The sequence below is a fragment of the Spermophilus citellus genome (genome assembly GCF_964194105.1).
Source record: "Spermophilus citellus genome assembly, chromosome: 15".
NCBI lineage: Eukaryota > Metazoa > Chordata > Mammalia > Rodentia > Sciuridae > Spermophilus > Spermophilus citellus.
In genome coordinates, this window is record NC_138195.1 from 97,023,797 (window position 1) to 97,051,420 (window position 27,624).

The 27,624-nt window shown below is 53.6% G+C and overlaps 1 protein-coding gene across 8 annotated transcripts in view; it reads left to right on the plus strand.

Annotated features, from left to right (window-relative positions):
- INPP5A (inositol polyphosphate-5-phosphatase A) overlaps positions 1-27,624 on the plus strand; it is a 175,029-nt gene that overhangs the window by 114,023 nt on the left and 33,382 nt on the right. For all 8 annotated transcript variants that reach the window (XR_014018879.1, XR_014018880.1, XR_014018881.1 and 5 more), the window contains 3 exons: positions 7,706-7,758; positions 9,256-9,375; positions 20,544-20,628. Coding sequence is in view for 4 of the 8 variants with exons in the window: in XM_081266977.1 (XP_081123103.1) it covers positions 7,706-7,758; positions 9,256-9,375; positions 20,544-20,628 (258 nt within the window). In the remaining 4 variants the exon portion in view is untranslated. The remainder of the gene's footprint in view (positions 1-7,705; positions 7,759-9,255; positions 9,376-20,543; positions 20,629-27,624) is intronic.

A 27,624-nucleotide genomic window follows, 5' to 3' on the forward strand; every position in this document is an offset into this window, starting at 1 on the left:
CAGGGAAAGGCCAGGAGCCAAGCACTGGGCAGAGTAGCCGGACAGGAAGGTCTTTCTGTGGCATCTTGTGAGTCCCTGATGCCCTCAGCAGGGCTTCTTCTGAAGGTGTCACCTTGCCACCCCGCAGCCTTGGCAATACGAGGAACCAGACCAGTGAGGTCTGGGGGCCTCTGCTGTGCTGTGCTGCCCCTCGAAGGGAAGGTGCTCCGACTCGGCCCCCGTGGGCAGTGCTGTGCGCCCTGGGCTAGTGGGGTGAGGCGTGCTTCCCAATGTAAATGGTGCTCTCCCTCCCACAGGAAGGTGCCCGCCTGGGTCCAGGCCCTTCCTGTACCCTGTGGCCTCACTCTGGGGCCATGCTGTCCTGTCCTCCGGCAGGGGACAGAGTGTGTTTCTGGAAGAGCAAGCTCACAGAAAGGAAGGGCCTGGTGTGTCTTTGAGTGGGCCCCAGCCTAGACTCCAAAAGCAGCAAGTTGCCGTCCACAGCCTGGTGGTCAACTGACAGCAGTCCTTTGTGGCAAATGAGGCTTGGGCCTGTGGGGACATTGGCTCTCTTGGAGTTGTCTTCAGGGAAGCTGTCTTAGGACCCTGTGCATTTGCCCTTATGGCCTGTGCTGTGCAAACAGATTTGTGTGCTTCCTTTCATTCTGGCAATTAATAGAAGGGAGATCTCAGTTTTAAAATCATAAACTCCGATATTATATTGGAAATGTGATACTGTTTAATGTGCAGGACTTCACAAAATAAGTTGTGCTCTGAGGGCTTCTGTGCAGAAGTGTTGCTGGCGACAGGCTTTGGCTGGAGCCCCTGCAGCCCTGCTTGGGCTCGTTGCTCCCATGCCTTCTGCCAGGCCCTTCACTATGTTCAGGCACATTTTGGGGGAGGGAATTAGTTTAAGACTGATTTCTCTTTCTTTTATTGCCATCACTTAGGGATAATTTAAATGTAATTACCTTGATAGAAGCATAATGCAATTCTAAATAATTATAGCCCACTGCATCTAAAACTAACAAAACTTTCTCTGTTGATTTATGGGTGCTTTTGGCTCGGCATGAATTTCACATGACGCCTCTGGGAGCAACACTCCAGATAATGTGAGGCCATTTTTAAAAAGCAGATTTGTGTAGTCGATCGGGCTGAATCATTTTTTTCCTCTTGCCCGTAGTGAGAAATTGGTTGTTACCATAGATCATAGGCCCTGCCGCCAGCTCTGGTGAGAGATGAATTAATTCCACTAATGCTCCAAGCAGGCCTTTCACGGCAGGGCTGCAAGGCGATAACCTCCCCCAGCCCCTCTTTTTCCTCTGCTGCGATTTATGCGGTCTTTTAGTAGATGAAACCTCCTGTACTCGCAATCTGTCTGCAGGCTCAAGGAGCCCTGTTAACAGGGACTTAAGCAGAGACCACACGTGGTGAGTGAGAGGTGTGGGCATGGCTTGGACTTCACCTGAACTTCAGTGGCTCCTCCAAGAGCAAGGGTGCCACCTCCCCAGGACTGTGAAGCTGCTGCCACCCCTGTCTAGTCCTGGGAGTCCACAGCTAAAGGGTTCAGAAGGTGGTCAGTGACCAGAAAGTTCTAGAACATGACCAGGAGGGCAGAGACCCATCAGACATTTGAGGGGCCTCCACTCCACCCATAAATGTGGTTTCATTTGCAGCAGCCCAGGCAATAACATCTACGTCTGGGGACTTCCAGGAGCCCCTGAGGTCCTGAGCATGTGGGCCTGTAGCAGGACCCAGGATTCTTATCCCTGTGCTTTCCACCATGCACCCTGAGCACAGCCAAATCTATGCATGAGAATGTCTGTGTGTACATCTTTGCATATGGCTGCATGTGTTCATGTGTGGGCCTGTGTGTGTGTATGCATGTGTATTTTGGGGGGAGTACCTGGGGATGTCACTCTGAGGATCTCTGTCAGAAAGGTTCCTGTACCATTGATGACTTGGGGGAATCAGTGCCTTTGGGCCACCCCTCCCCACCTTGACCCTGAGTGCTCAGGCTGGGCCAGAAGCAGGAAGGGGAAAGGAACTTTGGCCCAGGAAGTAGGGAAGTGGATCCCAGCTCTGATCCTTTTTCAACAGGCTGGTGGTCTTGGACAGGTGGGGCCCTACTTTCCTCTCTGTTGACCACCTTCTGGTGGCAGAAGGGTACATGGGACACTGAGGGTGAGGCTGTCTTTCTCATGGTCTCTGAAAGGACTGGTGCTGTATCCCAGCCCAGACAAAAGAACATGTGGGAAGATCTCAGGGTCACAGGTTGTAAGTGTCAGTGTTATGCATTGTGCCATTTTTCATGTTATAACTCTTTCAGAAATGCAATTTGAACCAATTGTGATTATAGTTCCTCAAAAGGAACACGTTTTCTGCAAATATCTCATCAAAACATTTGACTATAACAAAATTACACTTAAATTTATCTGTAATTTAGTTAAAAATGTCTTCAGAACTCTTAAGACATTACCAATTTATACTATACCAAATTATACTATACAATATTACCAACTTATACTATACAAAGATAACATTGTGTCTTCTATTGTATGTATTCAGTCTACTGATATAATTATTGCAAATAATGCCCCATTGTTTTGGAAAGTGAAATATTTAAACAGGACACACGTGTACATGTACACTCAGGACATACATGCATACGTACCTTCACTTACATGAAGCAGAAAACTGAGGGGAACAATAATTAGTTAATTTTTGGTCCAAACATTTGTAAGTGTGTCCCACGTGTAATGGCAATAAGCTGTTAGCTGCTGTGGTGAGTTCCAGAGGGCAGCAGGTGTATTCAGTGCGGGGCTCAGTGCACCTGCCAGCACCTGCAGGGGTGATTGCTGGCCCCCTGCAGCTCATCTGGCTCCACTGCTTCCAGGGAGGAACCCTCTGGTGGACTTGCCTCTGGCACACCCTGCCCCAGGGCTGCCCCAGCTCAGTGTGCTCTGGCAACCTGTGTGTCCTTGGGCTCTGCCCCGTGGGGAGAAATGAAGGCCCCTGCCTTGTGAAACCATGTGCTGGCCAGAGAGCTGTGCATGTACACTCAGGACATACATGCATACATACTTTCACTTACACGAAGCAGAAAACTGAGGGGAGCAATAATTAGTTAATTTTTGGTTCAAACATTTGTAAGTGTGTCCCACGTGTAATGGCAGTAAGCTGTTGGCTGCTGTGGGTGAGTAAGTGCATCATAGAGGTGCTGGGTGTGTGACAGGATGTACGTTCACACAGTGTGGTGTTGGAGCTTGGAGGAGGCAGTCAGATGATGGGCCATTGGAAAAGTCCAGGAGGATGTGATGGTCCACTTTGGAGGCGCCTGTGTGCTGAGGGGAGAGACAGCAGGGAGCCTAGAAGCCCCCAGAGCCCTCCTCTGATGACTCACTGAGAGGGAACCGTGGTGGTGACAGGATCAAGACCAGCTCTCAAAGCAACTGAGTTGCCTAGGCAGGTCCTGCATGGTGAGCCTGTGGGGCCCGTCCTTCATTCCCGATTCTGGAGTTAGAGTCCACCTAGCCACAATCAGGTGACCAGGCGGAGAGGAGGCGATGAGGGTAAAAGAGGAAGGGAAGCCTCAGCTGTGCCCTGGTGAGGTGGGTGACAGCCCTCCCCATCTCACAGCATTCCCAGGGGCATGGGCTCTGTCCTCTCCTCTTGGTACCGAGGCCCCCCCATCTGGGCCCCATCCTCACAACTGCAGAGAAGCTGGGCCCTGGCCCAAGGGGCATTGGTGCTGACCATGAGACACCTGGGCAGGCTGTAGGTGGAGAGCTGTGGCTGTTGCTGGCAGCAGGCTTCCCAGGAAAGCATGGAATGGATTCAGACACGAACAGGATGGAGGAAGCCGACAGTCTGTCTGGGGCACAGGGTGTATGAGGAGAGGGTCCACCAGGCTTGCCCTCCTGGCTTGGTGCCTGACTGCAGAGTGGCCTCTGCAGCACCAGCTCTCCTCCCAGCTCAGATCCATCTGTTTTACCAACGCTCCTGTGGGCACATGGCCTTCCTAGGAAGCCACCTGCTGATTCTGAAGGCCTGGTCTGTAATGACAGCAAGTGTCTGACCTGGGACAGGTAAGCCCTACATTCCTTTCCGTGCCACTCTATTCAGGTGACACCTTACCAGTGTCCAGGAGCTTTTGTACAGCCTTTGTCATCCTGCAGGTAGTATGACCTGAGCCCAGCAGGCTGCAGGGACAGAGCCAGCACACCTGGACAGGCAGAGCAGGAAGGGTGGGAGCAGCATGGGCGACCCTGCTGTACCTTCTGCTTGATTCTTCTGTATACCTAGAACTGCTCTGAAAAATAAAATCTCCTTCCTAGGTCTGGAATGTCAGAAGTGAGAGGCGCAAGACTAGTCCTGGAAAGAGACAGGCCAGAGCCATCTGTGGGCCCTGTGGGCACTCGGTGGGCACTCGGTAGGCACCTCGGTGTCACCAGGGAGTGGGGCCTCCCAGGATCCATCTGGTGCTCCTGTGGCACAGCCAGGGTATTACAAGGTGGAGTGGGCAGGGCACCGCCTGTTCAGGAGATGGCAGAAAAAGCAGGTGTGTGGGCTGCAAACCCCAGGGGGTGAGGTGAATTAGGAGTAAATGAAGTAAATGGGGTTGAATGAGCTGACAGAGACCTGAAAATGAGTATGTTTAGAGTGCTCAGAGAGACACGTGATAAAGTTTATTAATTAAGATGGTATTCACTCACACAGAAATAGGAACAAGGGACCTGAAAACCAGTCTATAGAAACATAGTCATTAGAAGGGACATAATAGATTATAAATCAGAGGTGAACAGAGAGACTTAGTGAATTGGAAAATGTTATTAAGGAGTTTATTTAGAGCATAGTCAAGAGAGAGGATTTTTGCTTAGGTTCATGTTTTTACTTCCTTTTCCATACTTTTTGGATCGTATGTGATGGTGGGACTCATTGTGACATGTTTGTACTTGCACACACTGTAACGATGTGACTTGCCAATATCATTCCCAGTGTGTTGACAGCTACACAATTCACAAGGGTGAACTATGAAACCACCTAGGTGTCCATCAGCAAATGAATGGATAAGAAACTGTGGTGCACACATGCACAGTGGACGTCTCAGTCGGCTTTCATCACTGCGACCAAAAGAACTGACAAGAACAGTGTGGAGGATGAAAAGTTCATTTTGGCTCACAGGTTCCAAGGTCTAGTCCATGGTCAGCTGACACCTAACTTTGGACCCAAGATGAGGCAGAACATCATGGTAGAAAGGTGTATCAGAGGAAAGAGCTCAGAACACGGCCACCCAGAGGCTGAGAGGGGCTCCACTCACCAGGGACAGAATGAGAACCCCAGTGACTCAGCTTCTCCACCTGTGTGCCCACATGTTTTTTATTTTTTATTTTTTGGCACCAGGGACTAAACTCAGGGGTACCTAACCACTGAGCCACATCCCATCCCTTTTATTTTGAGACAGGGTCTCCCTAAGTTCCAGAGGCTGGTTTTGGACTTGTGATCCTCCTGCCTCAATCTCTTGAGCCTCTGGGATTTCAGGTGGGCACCACCGTGCCTGGATGTTTTTTATTCTTATAGAAAGGAGCAGTGAAAAGACATGATAGCCCCACCAAGTAGCTCAACAATTCATCCAAAAGAAATTCCAGAGAGAAACAATGGGGAGCAGTGTTGGGAAGTGTAAGGGGAAACTTCCCAAATAAAGAGTTGAGTTTTCCAGCTTAGTGTCTTCAGGATTCAGAGCAGGGCATGTAAGAATTGTCTATACCCAGGTACTTGAGAACATTGGTGACATAAAAAAACCAAAAAACAAAAAACATTTTAAACTGACAGGAAGAAGACATGCCACAAGGACTGACAGCTAGAGCTCCCCAAGTGTGGTTCTCTAGCAAGAGAGCAAGGGTATCAGAGCCCAGCAGAAGGTGGGCAACAGGCCAGCACCCAGAGTCCCCAGCACAGAAGGAGCTGGAGGCTGGGCGGAAGCATCCCAAGGGCTGGCAGGAGCACGTGAGTCAGGAAGAGGAGCCCCTAGTCCTGATGTCCCAATACCCAGAGCCCCATGTGGTAGTGGAGAGCAGGGAGGAGACTTGCAGAGGGTGGCTGATGAGGTTAAACACAGGAGGAGCAGGCACCTTAGAGTCTGTGCGGAGGTCAGCGTGACCTTGAAGGCATCGATTGAGCTGAGTACTGCAATTAGGATCTGAACTACCCTTGAAGATGGGATGCGAGTGGGAGGACTGACAGCCATGTGTTTGGACTTCTGTGGTCCAAGGGAGCGTGGCGAGTAAGGGAAGCAGAAGAATTGGGGCCAGGCCGAGAGATGTGAAGTCAAGGGCAGGGCTTTATTTTAACCACCAAAACTGTTCTATTAGATAAGGAAGTAAAGTGCCAAACACAATATTCCTTGGAGCTCACTTCTCAGGACACTACTTTGAGGACTGAGGATCTGAGTGATCCGCAGTCCATTGGGGTACCCCAGGTCCAGAACCTTCTGTGGCCTCACAGACTGCGCTGCACAGCCAGGTGCTGCGCATCTTGCCTCCCCACAGGAGTGTGGGCACATGTCAGGCAGTGATGCTGGGGAGGGCTGCCCAGGCGCAGGGAACGTGGAATAGTGGTGGACACGCACTCTGTCTAGCCCTGACTTGCCCTGCCCTACCCCTTCCTGCTGCTCTGGACCAACCTGAGTAGGGCGAGGAAAACCTGCAAGTGTCCTGTCAGTTTCTGGGAGAGAACATGTGTCAGAGCGATGCCTTAGGCTAGTGGCTTGGAAACAGCAGGGATTCCTCTCAGGCTCTCCACCTGGGGTCCTATTTTAATAGGTTTTTTTTTTTGCTGCGGTGACTAAAGGACCTGACCAGCACAAATGTAGAGAAGAAAAGTTTTATTTAGGGGTTCACGGTTTCAGAGGTCTCCATCCATAGACAGCAGGCTCTATTCCTTGGGGCTCGAGGTAAGGCTGAACGTCACAGCAGAGTGTGTGGCAGAGAGAAGCAGCTCACATGGAGATCAGCAAGCAGAGAGTGAGACTTCATTCTCCAGATACAAAATATATACACCAGAGCCATGTTCCCAATGAACCACTTCGTCTAGCCACACCCCACCTGCCTCCAGTTACCACTGAGTCAGTCTCATCAGGGATTCGCTGATTAGATTAGGGCCATGACCCAATCATTTCTCCTCCAGTTCTTGCATTGTCTCACATGTGAGCATTTGGGGACACCTCACATCCAAACCATAACAGGGCTCAAGACCCAGATGCTGGCAGATTTAGTGTCTGGTGAGGGCTCTGTCCTCTTGGAGCCAAATGTTGTCTCCCTGAGTGGCAAAAGGAAAGGAAGGGGCAAAGGGCCCAGACTCCCCTTGGCCAGCCCTTCTGTAAGTACATTAGCATTGGGAAGGAGGGGCCCTGGTGACTGGCTCCTGAGAGGCCCCTCAGTACCAGTGCACTGGCAGTAGGATTTCAGCATGTCTTTGGGAACACATTCAGACAGCAGTTCTTCCTTGGGGCCACCCTGCATGTGAATAAATGCCAGTCCCATGCTGTGCTGGGGTGGTACTTCTCATGCCTTCCCACGCCAGGCTCCTTGCTGTGGACGTCTCGGGTGGGCTGGCTTGCTGGCCCTCAGAACCCCTCCCTCTGGCGAGCATGCCTTGCAGAGTGCTTTCAGCGCCAAGAGCACAGCGCTCTCCTGTGCTGACTCACCGTCTGACCTTTGTTTTTCAGTGCAAATGGTCAAGAAAAGGCTTCATCCGGACGAGGTGGTGCATTGCTGACTGGTATGTTCCTGGGTGCAGGACCACCTGTCTCCTCTTCATGACACTCAGAGTGCTCTGACCTCCTGCTGTGTTCGTGGTCTTGCCTGACCCCCACAGGCACTCTGTGACCTTTTTAGTTTGTGGGTGATGCACACGGTGCAGAGTTGTGGCTCGTTTTCTGTACATTGGAACTTTGGATGCTTGGCACAAATGAAGACACAGCCAGGTCCTCAGGGAGCCTCCCGTGGGCCCTCTGGCTGCAACCTGTTGTGACCAGGACCTGTGCTAACCAGGACCTGAGCAAAGCTGGGTCTGAGTTGTCTATGACCACCTTCCTTAAGACAGACCTCCCATAGCTCCTGGCCTCCCTGCCCCATGGTGGTGGTGGAATCCCTCATGAGGTTTTACCCTCCCTCCAGGGATTTCTGAACCCTCGCTGCTATAGAACAGACCCACCCTCTGCTCCCAACTTCAGAGTCAGCCATTGCCTGGACTTTGGCTTCTGTTGCTCAACTGGGGTCTGACCAGGGTCCTGTGGGCTGTGGGGCACTTTTCTGAGCTTGCCCATCATAGTGGTAAAAGCCCATTCCTCCCCATGCACTTGGGCAGGGGGAAAGGGAGACAGAAGAACACAGGTGGGGCTCTTGTCCCTTGTGATCTAATGCAAGAGGAGGGTGGCCACCGTCCTGCTGCCCTTTGCCCTGGGTCTCGGGGACTAGCCCTGGTACAGTGTAGGAGGGACACCATGGGTGTGGGCACCTGGGGTGGTCATTGGGCTGGTGAAGGAGAGCACAGACCTGCAGGCTCTCCTGTATGGCTTCTGCTGCCAAGGGGACAAGGCCCAGTGTCAGTGTCCTGCAGAGGAATCCGTGTGGCAATGAGCACTTGGAGTAGTGGTAGGACCTCCTGATGAAGGGCACATCCACACCAGCTGGGGATCCTTGGCATTCTCCAGGGTGTGGGAAAGGCTTCTCCAGATCAGATTCCAGCCTTGCCACGTCCTTGTGTGTGGAGGGGTCCAGTGAGGCTGCTGAGGGTCTTCCTCAGGCTGTGTGCTCTGCCTGCCTGCCTGCCTGCCTGCCTGCCTTTGTGCACCTGGCCCCTGTCTCCCACTGTGGGGTCCCTGATGGTGATGCAGTGGGCTGGCCTCAGCAGCGTGGGCTGCTGGGACTGAAGACCAGAGGGGAGCTCCCTTCTCCCTGCTCAGCACACAGTTGTGGTAGGTTCTGAAATCCTGTACAGATCCTTTCCTTAAAGACAGCCCTTGCTTGACCTGGCCAGGGTGCCTGCATTTGTAAGGGTTATTGGAGACTTAACGAGAGGTCTCGCACCCCCTGGCCTTGGGTGCTACTGCTGCAGGTGTGGCTGAGGACAGGTGGGTGGGTGGACCAGTGGCTCCCCCACGGAGAAGACAGGTGCTGATGCACGCTCTCCAGGGTACAGGGAGGGGCGGCCCTGCTTAGGGCAGCCAAGGATGCTGGCTGACGATCGCCTGGTCCTTTTCTCTCTTCACCACAGTGCCTTCGACTTGGTAAACATCCACCTTTTCCATGATGCATCCAACTTAGTGGCCTGGGAGACAAGCCCTTCTGTGTACTCGGGCATCCGGCACAAGGCCCTGGGCTACGTGCTTGACAGGTAGGTGCTGCTGTGCCCTGTCCACTTCAGAACGTGGCCTCGTGGTTCATTTTTTCCTGTTTGGCAGTGGCCCTTGGAATGCCAACCATTGAGGCTCTGAGAGCCCTAACCTCATGCCCTGGCTTGAGCAGGCCCTCACCATAACATCCCTTCCCTTCCACATTTGTGGGAAAGAGAAGAAAACAGCACCGTGAAGATGGTGGCAGGACATAAGTTCTGACAGTGATGTGACTCCACATCACAGCAGCTGAATCTGGCTCTGGGCTCAAAAACAGATGCTTCCTGGGTTGCAATGGCAGGGCAGCGTCTTCCCACAGCTTTGGCCCTGTCTGGTGACTCCCAGGTGCTGCACTCAGGGTCTGGACAGCGTAGAGCCGCACCCAGGTGCATAGGGTCAGTTTGGGGGTCTTTCTGCACAGCCCTGCACAGTGCAGCTCCACCTGCTGTGCCCTTCTGCCATCTAGCTGCCAAGGCCTCGCTTCCTGGGATGGGCTGTGGGCCTCGGTGACCATCAAGATAGGGGCTGCCCTCCTTCTGCCTGGGCTCCCAGCTGCCCTGGCTTCTCCTACCTGGGTGCTCCAGGTCCTCCGTCCTCTGTAGCGTCCCAGGTGACCTTCAATAGGGTCGGAGCTGATGTGCAGATGAGCCTTTTGCTAAAGTTTAGCTTAGGCAGCCAAGTCTGGGTGTACTCTCTGCTCACTCTTTGTGGTCCTCACATTGGAACCCTCTTCTCCCAGCTTCTTCCCATGGCCAGTGTCAACTGGAGCTTACAACAAAAACATCCCATAGGCTTAAGACAGGCATTTGCCCTGAGGGGTCTCTGATTTCACCAGAGCCCACAGTTTCCCAAGGGATCTCCCTGACCCCCAGCCCCATCATGAGGAGCACAGCATTGTGCCTGAGTGAGGATGGGAGACTCATGTGCTCTGAATCATCCTCTCCCCCATCAGACTTTGGTCTTTCCATTGCCAGGGCCTGGCCTCCCTTCTTCCTGCACCTGCCCACCCCCGTTTTTGTTTTTTTGAAATGCCATCATAGGGCACTTTTTATCCATACTCCTGGAAAAATGTGAGGTCTGTGAGCACGGCATCAAGCTCAGCAGAAAGGACATGCTGTTCCCAGGCCACCACCCAGGCCTGGAGTGGTCATACAGCTAGCTGTCCGTGGCCTGTGGACAGAAGCCCTGGCCATGGTGTGCCAAAGGCTGGTCTCAGGAAGCAGAGCCAGGACAAGGCGTTGGGTGCTCCGAGTCTCTGGGAGGCTTCTCAGGAGGTCTCCACTGAGGGAAGAAGAGTGTACCTGGAGAGGCCTGCCCCCGTGTCCTTCATGTGTGCACCCAGCACTGTCTGGTCCCTGAGGGCAGAGCCGGGATAGCCCACGAGAGGAGACCCTGAGTCTGGGCATATTCCTCCCCAGCAAGCAGGACCTGTGGCCTGAGGGGTGTCCTGAGGAGTCCCTGGGGTCAGTTGGGGTCACAAAGGGAGGCCCCTGCACAGGCATCTGGGTGCAGGCTTGCTGCCTCACTGCCCTTCCTGAGAATCGTGTGTACAAGTGCATCCATGCGTATACACCTGCCGTATGTCAGCCCTGTGTGTCCTGAGGAGAGTGGGGAGACTAGAGCCACCTGCTTGGCCATTAACCTGGCATGTGGCCACCACTTGCCTAAGGGACATGCCTCCCTGCCTGGGAGAAGCAGCCCAGAGCCCTACAGAATAGCCCCTTTCCTTGTCTGATCACTTCCAACCCAGTCCTCAGCATGAGGGCTCCAGGGGCTGCTGGTGTCTTCCAGGCCCTTGCAGAAGAACACTGGGTGTAGGATGTGTGTCTGGATGCTTCTGCTAACACTGCCTGGCACATAGACATGCCCTAGCCGGGGCTGGGCCCTGAGCATGGAGGCAGGCCTCAGCTGAAGGCTGGGCCCTTGCTCTCCTATTGTGAGGTGTGGCACTGGCAGGCCATGGGGCTCAGGTGCTTTGTCCTGTAGCCACATCCTTGTCCAGATCCCTCTCTCTTGTGTGTCTCCTGCACTTCACACACCTGCCCTGGAGTACCTTCTGCTGTGGTCCTGCATGGCCACCGCTGGGCAGGGGCCTCCCTGAAAGCTGCTGCCCACTTGCTCCTGGAGTGAAAAACTGACCACAGCTGCCCTGAACAAGGCCAAACCTTGGAGGATGGCACCAGACTGGTGTACTTCAGGGAGATCATCACAGTCAGTTTAGGCCTGAGGCTGCCTCAGTTCCAGGCAGGTGGCCCAGACTGCTTCCCGCTGGCAACTCCTCAGTGGCCAAGGACTGGCTGTACCCTGTGCATTGTCTGCGGGGCCTCCCTCTCTGGACAGGGAATGGGCAGCCTTCTGGGCGGGAGCCATGGCCACAGCAGTCAGGTATGGCTTTCCTGCCTAATTACTTCTTTGCTTCGTGGCACCAAGTTTTTCATGAGCCTCTCAGGCAGCCTAGGAGCCAAGAAAGATCTGCGGGCCATTCAGTCTTGGTGACCATGGTCAGGTTGCCAGTATGGTGAGACATTAAAAAGTGTCATTGCCCCACGCTGCCATGCCTGTATGACCCCCAGAAAAGCGATCTTGGGGGTTTAGGCCACTTTTCTGCATCTTTGCATTCCCACGAATGGCTTCTGTGGCGAACTCAGCCAGCCGCAGATCCGGACCTCCGCGGTGCAGGGTTGGGCCACCGGGCACAAAGGGGTGCTCTGTAGGAGCAGTGAATAATGGGTCGCCCTTTCATCAGGGCTGCTAACCTTTTGGCAGCCACCAGCAGACTGCATTCTGCTGTGCTGATTGGGGAGGACAATGCCGCTCTGGCCCTTTGAATGGACATTGCCACCAACAGCGCCGCATTCACAGCAGCACTGGGAACTGCTGTGAGCATTGTCTACCGTCTCTGCTGAGCTGCAGGAAACAGCAAGAGTGCTGTGGGGAGGTTGCCTGCTCCTGGCCAGGTCTCCTTGCACAGCGCTGGGTCCCTTTCTCCATCTAGCTGCAGGAGGCAGTGAGAGTGCCCCGGGGAGGCTGCCTGCTCTCCGCCAGGTCCTTCTGTGTAGCTCCTGGGATTCCATCTCCAACTGAGCCACAGAAGCAGGAGGCAGTAGACCAGGAGCACAGTCAGCAGTGTGCCCCCATCTCAAGAATTGGGGCGGATGCTATATTAAAGCTGGCTTTTCTCTAAATCCAAGATCATTCCAAAATAAACAGGTTATTAAAGAAACAAAACAGAGACAGGTGCTCTGAATCCAAGTCTCCATCCAGCAGCCCCTGCAGTGAGTGGCATGGCCACACGTAGCAGTTCTGTCTTGCGCAGGGTGCCACCTGGCAGGAGCACACAGGTGTCTGACGTGCCCAGGGCCAGGGAGGATCTGCCTCTCATTCCAGCTTGTGATTAGCCACTGCCTTTGGGTGGGATTGGTGTTTGAGGCTTCAGAAAATGCCATTCAAATGTCAATCAAAAATAGTCTATGGGTTTCTCAGGATTTCTTTTCTTTCTTTCTTTCATTTTTTTTTTTTTTTTTTGAGGTGCTCTGGATGAACCTAGGACATTGTGCATGCTATCACTGAGCCACATCCCTAGCCCAGGATATTCTATCAGAGATAATAATCTCTATTTTTTTTTTTTGGTACAGTTTGTGATTTTTTTTTCTTGCCTCCCTTGTTTTGAAAGGTTAGGACAAAAGTGCCTGGTTAGTGAAGAGAGGCCCAGCATGTTCAGCTGGTCTGAGCGATGCTCTAGGAGTTCAGGTGCTGGAGGAGCCCTGGGGGTGGCTCTGAGCAGTGTCCACACTGGTCCTTGTTGCAGACTCATCCCTCTCCTGATGCGAGGTCAGCTCTGGGTGGGGGTTGGGGGGTCCTTGCATTTGCCTTCCTGAAATGCCAACCCCAGATGTGTCCTGAAGTATTCCTGAGTGCTGGGCCATGAAGTGAGAGCCTCTGCGAGTGACAGCACTCTGCTCTGTCCACCTTGAAATGCAGCCTCCCTGGTCCGCAGACATCTCCACATTACAACTGTGAAATCCTGGCATAAAGCGCCCCTCTGTCCCCCATTATTTTCTCACAAACATAGTCCATTGTCATAGCACTGAAGTTAATTTGATCAACATTGGGACATTTAACTTTTATGTTCAGTCAAAAGAGTTGTTTCATGCTCATTTTGGGCATTCAAAGGAAATGATTGCCAGAAAAATAATGTTCCTCTGAACAATTCGGAGCAATTAGTTTCCCAGGGAGAGGCGATGTGACGCGGGCGGCCACACAGCTCCCTTTGTCGCGGTGTGGATGGTCATCAGTCAGCTGTCAGCCTGCTCAAAGACCCCGCCAACCAAACGCTTCTCTGTGGGCCGTTCCCAGAGCTCGCCTCGCTCCAGAGAGCAGAAGGGAAGCCCTGCGCCTCCAGGCAGGGCCGCTCCTGGCTGAGGGTTCCGACCATTCAGGTGCTCTGCCTGGTGGCCAGTGTGGTTCCGTGCCACCCAGTCAGGCTGTCTTAAGACCCACTGGCTCCAGGACATCTGCTGTCCCTCTGGGACTTGCCCCGCCCAGCACGGAACCCTGTAGCACCCCAAGGGCTCCTCCATATTCTTGGCTACTTCCTATACAAGGCTCAGGATTGTTCTAGTATTTCCATAGCATCCTCCAGGAGCAGGCCTGGTGAGGCCATGTCGAGCCCAGCTGCAGTCCTGGGCCTCATGCCTCCGATGGCTGATGAAGTCTGTAATTTGTCCTTGACCCTACTGGTTCAGGCCTCCAGAAAAGCAGTGAGGGCCCTCGTGCCCGGAGCCGCCTCTTCCCTCCGCACAGTGGCGTGAGGTTCTGTACTTTGCTTGTTTGTGAAGAATGGGCGTGTGGATGCCTCTGGTGCCCCTGCACCCTTTGCCCTCTGCCTGCCTTGCTCTGTGCACCCCCTGGCTCAGGCCTGTCACTGCATGTTTCTGTGCAAGACATGAGCACACATGTCCGCCTCTGTGTACTGGGTAGAGGCAGGCATGCACCTGTCATCACATGTGTGTGGTTCGTGTTTTTGCACACGGGGTGTCTATAAGTGATGCTTTAGTTCCTCCTGAATGATATCCTGCTCATCAACCATGGTGCCCATTGCTTCTTCACATCTCTCTGCTCTCCTTGAGACCCCTTGGGGGGAGGTTTCTCAGTATTTTGCCAAAAATCACTGACCACCCATCCACTCTGAGCCCGTGTGGAAGGCCAGGCAGTTTCCAGTTCCTGGGTGCCAGTGAGGCTGCTCATCCCTGTCTGAGCTTGTGGGTTTAGACTGTTCCACTGCCCAGGGTCTTGGCTGTGGATTCTCTGCCAGTCACCTGGAAAATGAAGCACTGAGGAGCCCGAGCCCCTTCTGTGCCCGCCCCTCGCCTGTTCTGTGGCTCACTGTGGTGTCCAAGCAGTTAGATGGGCTGTTGTCCCTGCCTTTGTGATAGGCTGTCCTTGCCTCTGCCTCCACCTTGACAGGCAGACCATCAGAGCTGTGGTCAGAGCTGTGGTCTGCGGTGCCCAGGGAACCCCAAGGCTGCAGGCCCTGCCAGGGCAGAGCCATGTCCAGGACACGCCTCCAGTGAGGGCTGAGTGGAGGCAAGGCGTGGAGTTTCAAATAGGCATTGTGTTCATTCCATTGGAATGACTTTATTTAGAATGGCTCGGACACGTCTGTGCCAGGCAGCCAGTCAGATGAGGGAAGATCAGGAGAGCTTCCCAGTGATTACATTACTCTATAGGTTTGGGGTAGTTTTGGTAATTTATGGTGTGAGTGTTTTTGCAGTTTCAAATTGACTAGCAAACTTGGTTTCTCCCACAGGTGAGAAACTGACTGTAGTCAACTCCTGATCGAACGCAGGCAACACATTTAGAAGCACAGTGCCAAAGACTGCCGCATCTCCTGATTCAAAATAAGAAAGGAAAGAGCAGTCCCCGGTGTGTTGGGAGCACTGGGCACATCGTAGCCAGGCAGGCGCATCTGCCTTCCAGCCCACTGCAGCTCTGGGGGTGAAAGGGCTGGATATGTGAAAGCTTGCTTCTGGGCCTCAGCAGGACTCTGCAGCCCTCTTTGACCTGGAGACCCACCAGGGGTATCTGAGGCACCGGGCAGCCCCACTCAGGGCTCCCTTTTCCATACTAGGGGAGTTGCCACTGCTGGAGATGTGATTCCTGTCTTCTGGGACTCTCCCAGAAGCCTCGAGTCCGCCATGTCACAGGATGCAGTGTCCTCCAGACACAGGTGGACAAGGCTCTGACCGAGCAGAGAGCTGGCACCTCCCCCAGTGAGGCTGTCACATCCTGGAATCAGCTGTCAAAGCAGGAGACACTATTTCCAGGCCTAAGAAATTGATTTTTATGGCTCTTCTTTGTGATTCTGTTTCTGAATCAGGCTCATGATATTGATGTGGATCTACTTTTTAATCATAATAGCTACTGACAAGGTAATTAATTTTAAAACAACTCTTTCTTCTTCCTGGTCCAAATGGCACTATATTGAAATTAACAGTGAGTGCGCGAGGCCGGGGCCTGGCACTCAGGCGATTGCGCGGCCAGTGACAGCCTCTTCATCTTGCTGCTGCTGCATGACCTGCAGAGCTGGGTGTTGCTGTTAATTGGCTCAGGCCATTATATCAGAGAGAGCAGGGCAGGGAAGCATGATCAAGTTTACGTTTTTAATGATAGTCTTACAGGAATCCAGACGTGCCCATGAGATTGCCTGGCTGAGTCCCTGGGAACCCATGGGAGCATCCTGGCTGGACCCGTCAGCACCATCTCAGTGAGCAGGAAGGACCCAGGAGGCAGCATGTAACTGTCTCCCAGCTCTTGACTTTCTAAAGTTCATTCATTCTGGAGCAAAATCTGGAGTTTATTAATTGTTTGTTTGTTTGTTTGTTTTTTAAGAATTTAGCTCCAAATGTATTCTGCTGCTTAGCCCAGCAGACATTTGCTTCTGCAGTGAGCATCTGCTGAGATCATCTCTGCGCTTCCCCTTGTAGGCCTCTGCCTCCTGCCATCAGAGCTCAGCATGGTCCACTGAGCTCAGAGCTTGTATCAGCTAGCTGGTACAGAGTGTGCACATGAGTGCCCACGCACGTGCAGAAATCGCTTTGGTGTCCTGTGACCTGGCTCTCCCTGCAGCCTTACTGGGCCAGCTCCAACTTGCCTGGCTCCCCTTTGGGCTATGGGCCTGCAGCCTAGTGCAGAGGCTCACTTGACCTCCTGAGGTAACTGTAGCAGCTTCACTGAACACTCACTGATTGCAGAGCTTTGTACAAGAGAAGGAAATCCCTTAGAGTGAAGATCTGTTCAGTGAGGAAGCTGAACAGGATGGCAGGGTCACCTTCCTCCCTGCTTTGCCTGTAGACCCTTCCTTCGAGAGCTCCCGTGAACAGGGAGGGTATGCGTATCTGAGGTGTGCACAGGCCACGCAGCACCCCGCTGTTGGAGAGCCCTCGTCTCTGCAGTCATGCATGAAGTTGGAGTCATACTTTACATCCCCAGTATCAAGTGAGCAAAGTGTGAAGAGAAAAACAGTAGCAAACTCTTGTGTATTAGTCCAGGGGTGTTGGCTTCATGCTTCATGCTTGCCACTGAGCGTCTGAAGGATGAGCACTCCTGCTCTGGGATGGACACCAGCAAGCCACACCAGAGGCAGCACAGGTGTGTGGATGTGCAGAGCTGCTGCTTTAGGGGCGCCGCCTCCTCCAGTCCTCCGGTGCCACAGGAGGCTTCCTTCCTCAGCTCTCTCTAAAACAGAGGGGCCTGGAGCAAGAAAAGGGAAGAGGCCCAGCTGGAGGAAGGCCGTCTTCCAGGCCAGCAGGCCTCGGCCCTGAGCCACACTCCCAGTGTGTTTTTCTTCCTGCCTGTGTTCCTTTGCCACATCTCACATACAGCGTGCCCTCTCACAGCAGGGCACTGCTCAGCAGAGGTCACTGCCACCTGCCCGAGTGCCTTGCCATAGGTTACCAGCCCTGGGCTTGTCACCTGCAGCCACTGTGCCAAGCCACACAGGAGCCATGGTGGAAAGAGGTGAGGAGTATTGGAAAGAGAGGACCAGGTGTGTCCCTTTCTGGTACCAGCCTGTGGAAGGCTCTGGGGGCGTGTGACCCAACTGGGTCCTTGCCAGGACAGCTCCCTGGCAGCCTCAGGCTGGAGGGATACTTGGGCAAGCCTAAAAGTGAAAACAAGATGTTAGAAACTGACAGAGGACAAGATCTCTGAGACAGAGGGTACAGGGTGGGTGGGGAGCAGGTTAGTCAAAAGCTGGCAGCCCTGTGAGCACGGAGAGGGCCGAGCCTCCTGGTTCTAACAGACAAGGGTATGTCGGCAGGGTCTCTCTCCTCCCCAGGACTCCTGGTGAGATGCTCTGACCCAGGGGAGTGCCTCATCCTCAGGTAGCTGTTCTTCCCCACAGCAGAAGTCAGCCTCGGATGCTGGGAGCAGGCGATATAACCCAGAGTGGCTTCCTTGGTCCGGGGGTGGGTTGGCAGCAGCGTCGACAGAACCAGGGTCTCTGGAGTCTGTCTCCCCTTAGCACGTTAGCTCTTCCTTCTTCCTGGTAGGCGTCAGTGTGCAGGACTGCAACCTGGTCCCTCAGCTAGGACCCTGGGAGACGTGGCCCAGGTCACCTGGTAGGCTCTGACCTTGGGAGAGCGACATGGGTTCTCTGCAGCCTAGGTTTTCCCTTTTAAAGATGTTTATCAGCAGAACAGTGTTTATTCCAAAGGTGCTTCATAAACATTCTTACCTGGAGACCCAGTCACTTTAGGTGGTCCTGTTCCCCTTACCAGCAGTGGGGAGGAGGCTGAGCTTCCGCCAAGTCCTGAGCCACGGTGACACAGTCTGTTCCTGAGCAGCTTTCTCCATGGAAAGGCTGAATTCTTTTAAAAAGTAAATGAAATTACTGGCCACTTCTGTTTTTTATAATAACCTGTTAAAATCTGGCTTCTCTTTAATTAATATTTAAATTGAAAGCAATTCCAATTAAAAAGGAAAATAAGACTGGAATTGAATGAGAAGATTTAACAATTAATATGCAAGGAAAATATGAAAAGTGCTCAGATTGTCTTTTAAGAGAATCATCAAGCTGGGCACGGTGGCACATGCCTGTGACCTCAGTGACTCTGGAGGCTGAAGCAGGAGAATCACAAGTTCAGAGCGAGCCTCAACAACTGAGCAGGGCCATGTCTCGAAAAAAAATAAAAATAAAAAGGAGTGGGGATGTGGCTCTGGGTTAAATCCCCAGTATCAAAAAAGAAAAAGAATTGTCAATAAGAAGGGCTTCCCGGGCTGGGGTTGTAGCTCAGTGGTAGAGTGCTTGCCTAGCATGTTGGAGGCACTGGGTCTAATCCACCACATAAAAATAAATAAGTAAATAAAGGTATTGTGTCCACCTTAAAAAAAAAAAGAAGGGCTTCTCTATATAAATTCACATGAATTATTAGGGATAGATAAGAAAACAGTAGGTAATCTGTGCTGTCCTGGGGTTGTCTTGGGTAGCACCAGCTCCTGAAGCCCCTGCTCAGTCCTGTGGCTCCTGATTGATCCATGCTCACCTTAGTGCCCCACCACAAAGGCAGAATTGGCGGGGCTTCTCTGCCTGGCTGGGACCAGGGCAGGCGAGGACAGCTGGGAAACATGGATGTACTTGCTCCTGTGGAAGGTAAACCTTCCACCTGGCTGAGGTTGCCCGGGCAGGATGGCAGCAGCAGCAGGCTGGTGAGAGGCATCCCACGTCTACCACAGACATCTGGGACCACTGCCCAGAGTTGATGGGGCCACCCTGGGATTCAGAAAGAAAGGGGCAGGGGACTGCAGGGAAACTAGCCCTGACCTCATTAAAACCAGGGGAAATGCAAGTCCCAGAAAGAGGGCTGATGGGTGTCTGTGCTCTCTGTCACCAAGGCCATCAGGTTGAGAGAAGGCAATCCCTCTCAGGAGTCCGTGAGCAAGGGTCCAGGCCTGAGATGGACTGCACAGTGCCCCTCCCTCCCTCATCAAGGCACTGAGCAAATAGCAGAGCAGAGGCTGGGTCCAGTGGCCACCCCCATTACCTCTTAGCAACCTTGTTCTTCCAACCTGGTGAGTGGACTCCCTTCAGCAGCTTGCCACACACCCCGACGTGACATCACACCTGCAAAAGCTGGAAGTCAGGAGACGGGCTTTTCACTTCTCTTGATTTCTCTCACCAACACATCTAGTTGGAAACTGCCCAGGCCGTAATTAATCAGCTACTGCCCTCCCTGTGCCATGGACCCACAGTGCCCCTCACACTCCGGCCCCAGCTCCAGGTGTGCATAGTGCCAGAGCAGCGTCCCCGGACCTCCCCCCAGCCTGTGTTGGCACTCACCAGCACAGCAGCAACACATATCCCTGCTGAGCTAGGACCCTGGTGTGTGGTGGGCTGCACGCGAAGCCCGGGGTTGATCTGAGTGAGGGACTCCCGCTCCTGCCTGGTTGTGAGTTCCCTGTCATTGCAGAGGCGTAGTGAAGCCAGAGGTGGCCTGGTGCCTGGGCCCTGGGAGACTGCTCTGCCATGACACTCTGTTCTGTCCCAGCGTCCTGCTAGCAGACCCCTGCTGCACACGGGCTTATTTTGCTTTCATATCAGATGTAACTGAGTGTTTACTTTCCTCAAAAGTATGAGTATTGATCGTGTGACTGTGTTGTCAGGACAGTAGGAGGCTCGGGCGACGTCTGGAAGGGATACCGCTTCACATCCTCGTGTTTTTCAGTGGGAAATGTTCATGAAATAGGTTGTGATTGGCTTATAAAACACAGGAATCCTCAGCAGGGCGACACCCAGCTGGTAGATCACATCTCTGTGTGCCTTGGAGACCTTCGGTGGAGAGACGTGTGAATGTTCCTACACAGGAGGAGCGTCTCCGTGGATGGGCGGCATGGCTCTGCTCAGCCTGCTGCCTGTCTGCTGACAACCCACGTCACCTTGCTTCTCCCAGATGGGTGTTTTCTTGGGCTTGTGTCATTGGTTGCCTTTCCTTTCCCCATGAGGTGGTTCTCTACTAAGCCCTCTGGCCCAGCTGACTTGGGGGAGCTGAGTGCTGGCCTCTTTGCTGGGTTCTGGGACACAGAAGAGTCCCTTGCTGAGGCTTCCCTGAGGGAGGGAGATTTGGCCCATGTCTCCACCTGTGGTGACCTCTGTCGTCTTCTCTCCTCCCAGAATCATCGATCAGCGATTCGAGAAAGTTTCCTACTTTGTCTTTGGCGATTTCAACTTCCGCCTGGATTCCAAGTCTGTGGTAGAGGTGAGCACTAAGACTTCCCTCTTAGGCCTGGGTAGCATGCTTTTTTATTTAGCAGAGTGGAGCAAACGGCAGAGTGTCGTCTTGCAAGCGACTCCCCTGTCATTGCTTTGACTGGTCACACTGTCAAAGCAAAGCTTCTAATAAGCACTCTTCCACTGCCAGAAGATGGGTCTTTCCCAACTACATTTCCTCTATTTTGTTGTTGTTGTTTTTTGGTTTTGGGTTTTTTTTTGTACTGGGGATTGAACCCACAGGGGCTTAATCACTAAGCCACATCCCCCACACTTTTTATTTTTTATTTTGAGGCAGATTCTTGCTAAGTTTCTCAGGGTCTTGCTGAGTTGCTGAGGCTGGCTTTGAACCTGTGATCCTCCTGCCTCAGCCTCCTGTGCTGCTGGGGTTATAAGCATGACTACTGTGCCTGGCTGGAAACCCATTTTGAATTTCGTATTTACCTGTCTGTAGACTGGTTGTACTATTTGACTTAATAAAGCATTGCTGTCTCTCAGTCTTTGGGAACTCAGAGGCCATGCTGGCTCCTGGGGTTCTCAGAAACCAGGCATTAGATCCCCGTTGACCATGAAACTGTCAGAGCATCTCCCAAAGATGAGCAGCAAGGCCCTCGAGGTCAGTGAGAACCCATGTGGCCATCATGTGTCACCAAGGGAAGCAGGTTCTGTGGCATGGGCATAGGGCTGTCCTTCCTCCATGGTGAGGTCTGTGGCAGGTGGGTGCCAGTTTTGTATCCTCAGTTCTGGGATGGCAGGCTGAGGCCTCTATCTGCTCCCAGCTGTTCTCTCTCAGTTCCTATGTAGGAACTGTGCCACCTTCCCAGGCAGCAGCAAGAGAGGGGGCTGAAAGCAAAATGCCCACCATCTCCACCCACACCACACTGTGGCATAGGCAGCAGGCCCGTTGCTTCCTGCTGAGCCCAGCCGGCCCTTTAGGAGCAGGGTGTGGCCCAGCACAGACTGGGGCCACAGGAACAGCAGCGAATAGATGTGCACCACCTTGAGCTATTATCATTGTCTTCCAATTAGTAGTTTCCATTCCCAAAAGTGTCGCATCAACCTTCCATCCTTGGTGGAGACTCATTTCTTAAGGACAGCTGAGCAGGCTTGGGCCTGTCCTGTGGTCACTTTGGTTGATGGAGCTGAGTGATGTGCTGGTAAAACACTCTGTTGTTCTTGTGTAATTGAGCCGAGGGCACATCGCCAGGTGGGCCTCTGGGCACACCCGTGTGTGCATGTGTGTGCACACTAAGCTGCACAAGTGGTCTTCCTGGATACTCAGTGGCTCCTGGCAGGGACGCAGCTTCACCTGACTTAGAGGAGGAGGAAAGCTGCAGAGATTCCACAGGGAACTGGGGAACCTTCTGTTCATGCCACCAGGTCTGCTGGAAGCTGATGGCGGGGTCCTCGACTGCAGGGGCAGGGCCTGCCTTGTGGAAATCTCTGGGCTGCATCCAGCCTGTTCAGAGCATGCTAGGAGGTGGGAGCCCTCACTGAGAGTCCCTCCTTGATGGAGACTGACATGGGGCCGAAAGCCATGGTTCCTGGCCGAGACTCTTACTGCAGAGCTCTGAGCCTGGCCACTGGCCTGCTGCTTGAGAGCAGTGTGGCATCTCTTCTGCCGACTGAGAGCATCTGCCCGTTCAGAGGCCTCCACTCCTAGCACAGAGGCCAGTGGAAGGCCAAAGCTGGCCAGTGCGGAGCTGCCCACAGTTAGGAAGAGGTCAGAAGAGCTTCAAGTGGCCTTTTCCTGCTGTGTGAAGCAGACATCAGCCTGTCAAGCCTGGGCAGAAGTGTTACCTGGTGGGTGTTCCAACCTGCCGTAAAGAAGCGTGTCTCTCCAGACACTAGTGGTGGAGCTCAGAGTGGGTAGGGGCAGCTGGGTCTGCAGGGCCTCTGGGATGCTGGGCAAGAATGTTGTGGCCACTGCAGAGCAGGAGGCCCCAGCTCTCCTCCCTGCCCTCCCTCCCCACGGAGCTGCTGGGTGTGGAACACCTCGGTGAAGCGTGCAGTGCGAGTTCACCTGTATCCCCTTCTGTCCCTTGGCCCTTTGGCTCCGCCGTCTGCCCCTGTCTCCAAGCGCCAGTGTCCTGCCCACCAGGGCTGCATAAGTACATTGTGGTAGACATGGCCCTGGTGAGTGGACACCCATTGCCCCGGATGGGTGGTCAGCAGGACCCACAGCAGCATCCCTGCCTGCTCTGCATCAGGGTGGCCCCTCTGGAGATCAGCTAATGCTCAGTAAGTTACCTGCCCTGTCAGTGTCCAGGTGAGGCCGTGTTGGCTGTTCTACTGGAGAACCCCCAGGTGAGTTGTGCCACGGAGCCCAAGTGTGGGTGGGATAGCTATGCACATTAGGCCACTGTCACAGGGTGGGCCTGTGGCCCCCTGGGGCCCTTGGAAAGCACCAGGCAACCCCACTCTCAGCTGCACAAGGCTCATAGCTTCTTTTTACCATAGCCAGATCAGTGGGTAATCCAGGTCCTTAGGACCTCTAGACACCGTTTGGGAAGGATTCACCTCCTGGGCTGCCAGGGTTGCCTTTGGACTCCCCAGCAGTGGTTAAGTGCTGGGACCATCTGGGAAGCAACTAGCAGATCAGTCCTGTGGAGGGTAGGGTGCAGTTCCCAACCACATGTCACCTGGGACAGGACATCCACCAGCATGCGCCAGGTCTCTGCAGCCCCCTCATGTCACAATGGTTAGCTTTGTGAGTTTCTAGGTGTGGGGAGGAGTGGCTTCCAAGTGCCACTTCATGCTCCCTGGCAGGATTCATCAAAGGTTAATTAAATCTATCTCCTAAACAATGAGAGCCAATGAGCCAGTGCCCAGCCACAGTGCACTTTAAGATACCTGCAGAGAAGTTTCCACATTTCACTTGAGCATCGTGGAAGACTGAGCTAAGAGAGGGAAAGAACGGCCATCTCCAGAAACTGTTCCTCTGTGGCCCAGGTTGGGTTCCCGGCAGGACTGCTCAGGCCCAGCCTGCACAGCATTGTCCTCCTCTTACCTGTGGTGCGTGCCTCCTGCTCTGTCCTTGCCAGCTGCACTGCACATGCAGCAGCCTCAAGACTGGGGTGTCCTGTGAGTGTCTGGGAGCACTTCAGGAGACTCAAGTCCCAGAGCCATGTGTCTCAGGGCTCGCCATGCCAGCAGGTACCACAGAGCCCCAGTGTGGGTGGGATAGTCTAGACCACTTTTAGTGTGGATGCGGGTACTTTGGCGTTTGAGATAGTGCTATGTGAACTGCGGTCCCGTCTGCCTGGAGTTTGGCTCCCTCACCCTGTCCTTATTCGTCCTAGAACCGCAGCTCTGAGTGTGCCCAGTGTGGGGTCTACTTGCCTTTCTCAGCACCCCAGATGTAGTGTTGTCTCACACAGGACAAAGGTGGCCAGTTGTGTGGATCCCAGGGGCAGGACAGACCGTCGTTCTCAGGAGAGGGGTGGTATGCAGCAGGTCAGAGGAGGCCCCTGAGTGGCTCCCCTCATTGAGAATCCTCACCCCACCAAGCCATCACCCTGGTGCCCTCTGTCGCTGGTGAACGATGGAATGAGAGGTGTGCAGGCTGCGCTCCCAGAGCTGGGGACCTCAGCTGGGTCAGGGACTCTGCAGCCCCAGCGTCATCTGCAGGAAGGCTCTTTCCTCACTCCTGAGTTGGCCACGACCACCTGAACGTCTCAGGAGTGTAGCATTGCAAGTGTACCATGTGATCACGCTGGCACTTTCTAGTATGTCTGTGATGTCCTCAGGTGGGACAGCGTGCCCTGAGTGGCAGTGACACCCCTGGGGAGGCCCCTCCCCAGGAACACCGGTCATCCCCAACATGCTGCCTCCTGGCAGCACCTAGTTGTGTGGCTGGTGGATTTTGGCTATGGCCCAAGAGAAGCCCAAGGCTCCTTGTCCTGGCTTATTAATTCAGCACCTGCAGAGGGGTGGGAGGAAAATCAATGGTTTTTAACTGAATTATTTGCTCAATAAACAAACAGGTGTGTCTTAGATCCAGTCGTTAAGTTGTTGAAGAGGTTTTGTGGCTCCTTAAAACATGTGGATAGCTACTGTTCATTTGGCAAATAAAAATGATCTTTGGTTACATTTTGAGCATACCTTACCAGATGAGTGGAGCAGGCCGATGGAAAGCATGGACTGGGGCTTCAGGGTAGTTTTAGTTCAGAACCGCTCAGTCAAGGGAAGCCTGCGGCTCTGTAGTTGGAGACCTCTTCCTTGTAGCATCAGCTGTCATCAGCTGCCCATGAAAATTCCATGGTACATAGGAGGTAGCCCACACCACCTCCATGGGGCCTGCCTGGGCTGCTCCTCCCAAGCCACCTACCCTCCTACCCTTTCTTCTCCACACCATGTTCTGTCAAGAGGGAAGGGAGAGCCAGTCTTGGGGACAGCCCCCAGACTAGTGCTGGAGGATCCTGTAGGGTATTATGAAGCTACAGGAAGCTTCCAGCCATGGTGGCCCCTTCTGGCGATTGTTTGATGGCCAAATTGCTCAGAAGTGGCCATTTTGGGATACCAGATGCCCATACCTGCAGACCCCCTCCTTGGGAGCAAAAGAAGGAAGCCATACCCAGCCTCAGTCCCTGTGTTCTTGGGGACATGTGCCCTCAATGTGGGTGGGTCACCCCCAAGTGCTTTTCAGATCACCCAAGGTCAGTGTGAGAACAGGAAGGGTGCAGCGTGCAGTCAGAACTTCCCGAGAGAGTGTACGAGAGAGTGTACGGTGCTTTCATAGGTGTCAGGAGGTGTTGCCCCAGGGCAGACCTGCCCCTGTGTGTTCTGGAAGTACAGGCGCCCTGGTTGCATGGCATGTGGGCTGGGTGGGTGTGCTCTAGAGTTGGAGCCAGCTTTCCTCCCAGAATGAAGGGGAAGCTGTCTGTATAATGCCTTAATGGTGAGGTTTTGCTTCACCCTGCTCTGTCCTGGACTGCACAGCCATGCCTGTTCCGTCTTCCTTCTGCCCTGCGCTGCTGAAGAGGCCCTGCTCTTTTTGGGGGAGAGGGCCCATTCCATGACCCTGCCCCACAGAGTGCTTGGGACACCTTGAGCAGCCATGACACTTCATGCTCCCTGGCAGGATTCATCAAAGGTTAATTAAATCCATCTCCTAAACAATGAGGGCCAATGAGCCAGTGCCCAGCCACAGTAAATCAAATGCACTCAGTCCAGCAATTGTTCATCTTGCTGCTTGAGCAGGATCTGGGGAGCCTCCAGAATGGAGACTAGACTTGGCCCCAGAGGCTCTGGGAGCTCGGTGGGGACCTGCTCATCATTTGCAGTGGACAGAGGACTCCAGGGGTTGGATAGATCTGCCGAAGTCCCTCCCACCCCGCCTGTGAAAGAGGCTCTGTGTGTGCAAAGCAAAGAGCTCTGTCCCCTGGAACCAGCAGCTTCTAGTGTTTCAAATGCAAATTAATGCAAACATGCTTGTGGAGCAGAACTGAAACAACGATACTGTAATCAAATTTGGCACTGCTTAAGCCATAATTAAAACACACTCAGATTAAACACGATCATCTTGTGCCGTCTAGGAGACCCGTGCATCATTACACTAATTAATAATGTAGTCTCCAGCTCAGGCCCGTGGGGGATTGTTCTGAGGGTATGTTTTATGCCTTGCACAGTGGCAGCTGGCAGCTGGAGCGCTCAGCTGGCCATGTGACGCATGGTGACAGTGGTACCAGGCGCACCCATCTCCATGTGGCCTGGCTGTGCCACACCTGCCGCCCATCACCTCCTGACAGTGGTGGTGACGGATGTGTTTGTGGGGGGGGGGGGGGCTATGGCCGTTTTCAGAAACTAGTTACCAGTTGCCTACAGGTACATGTGGAGCCAGCTGGACCTGTTAAGAGCAGGGTCCTGGGAGGATCACTGCCATCCCAGCCATTCTGGGCAGAGCCTCCCAGCTGGGCTTTCAAAGCAGCCCCAAAGGAAAACCCCACTTTGGCTCTGTGCCCCTGGGAGACCAGTATGGGAGGGGATCGCTATGTGTGCCCAATGTCACATCCACTGTGTGAGGAAGACCATGGCCAGCTGCAACTGCCAGCCTGGTGGCATGAACCCTGGCCCAGACCACATGCACTCTGTGTTTTCAGGGCTGTTATCAGCCACAAAGCCAGCCACGCCCTGGTCAGGGCTCTCGTTGACCTCATGGGAGGACCCCTGGCTGCTTCTGTCCCTGCCCGTGAGCTGCCATGTAGCTGCTGCTGGAATGCTTGCGCATGCTCACCCAGGCCTTGTGGAGCCACGTCGCCAGGCCCTCTGCTCAAAGATCCAGTGGACACAGACAAGGCCCCCAGCCAGAGGCCTGGGCTCTGGTATCCATTGCAACTCCCCTCAGAGACTCAATCGGCAGGGGCAGCTGTGAGGATTGTTGCTGGCCTATGTGCGCATGCCTAGGAATGAAATGCCTTCAGGAGCAACTTCTGGGTCTCTGTGCGTCTGCCTTGGCCTCAGCCTCACCAGCGCGTGGGTCTTGCCACATGGCAGCCATGGATGTCAGGAACCTAGGACTTGGTGTGTCAGTGCAGCTGTGTTGGGGGCTGGTGGAAGGGCCCTCCACAGACCTGGACGTGATCTCTGACGTGATGTGGGTCTGCACAAGTGTGGCCCATGCTCTTGTGCCCCAGCACTTCATTCACTGGACTCCCACAGCACTCCACAGCAGTGTCCCCTTCCTCTGCGGCTGCAGCTCCCTCAGGTCGCCACCGACTGGGCAGTGGGAGACAGAGTCAGGGTGCTGGGCCTCAACAGGTGTATGAGCAGACTTCTGCTCACCTTGAATGTTTGCTTAGAGAAATTGCAGTCTTTAAACTCATTAAACTTGTTTTAAGTGGCTGACTTAAAGACCTCTATTTGGACTATTATTATATAGAATCTGTGATATGACATCAGTAGAATGGCCGACTGAATTATTATTATTTTTTGTAATGAGGATTGAATCAGGGACACTCTACTACTGAGCTACATCCCCAGCCCC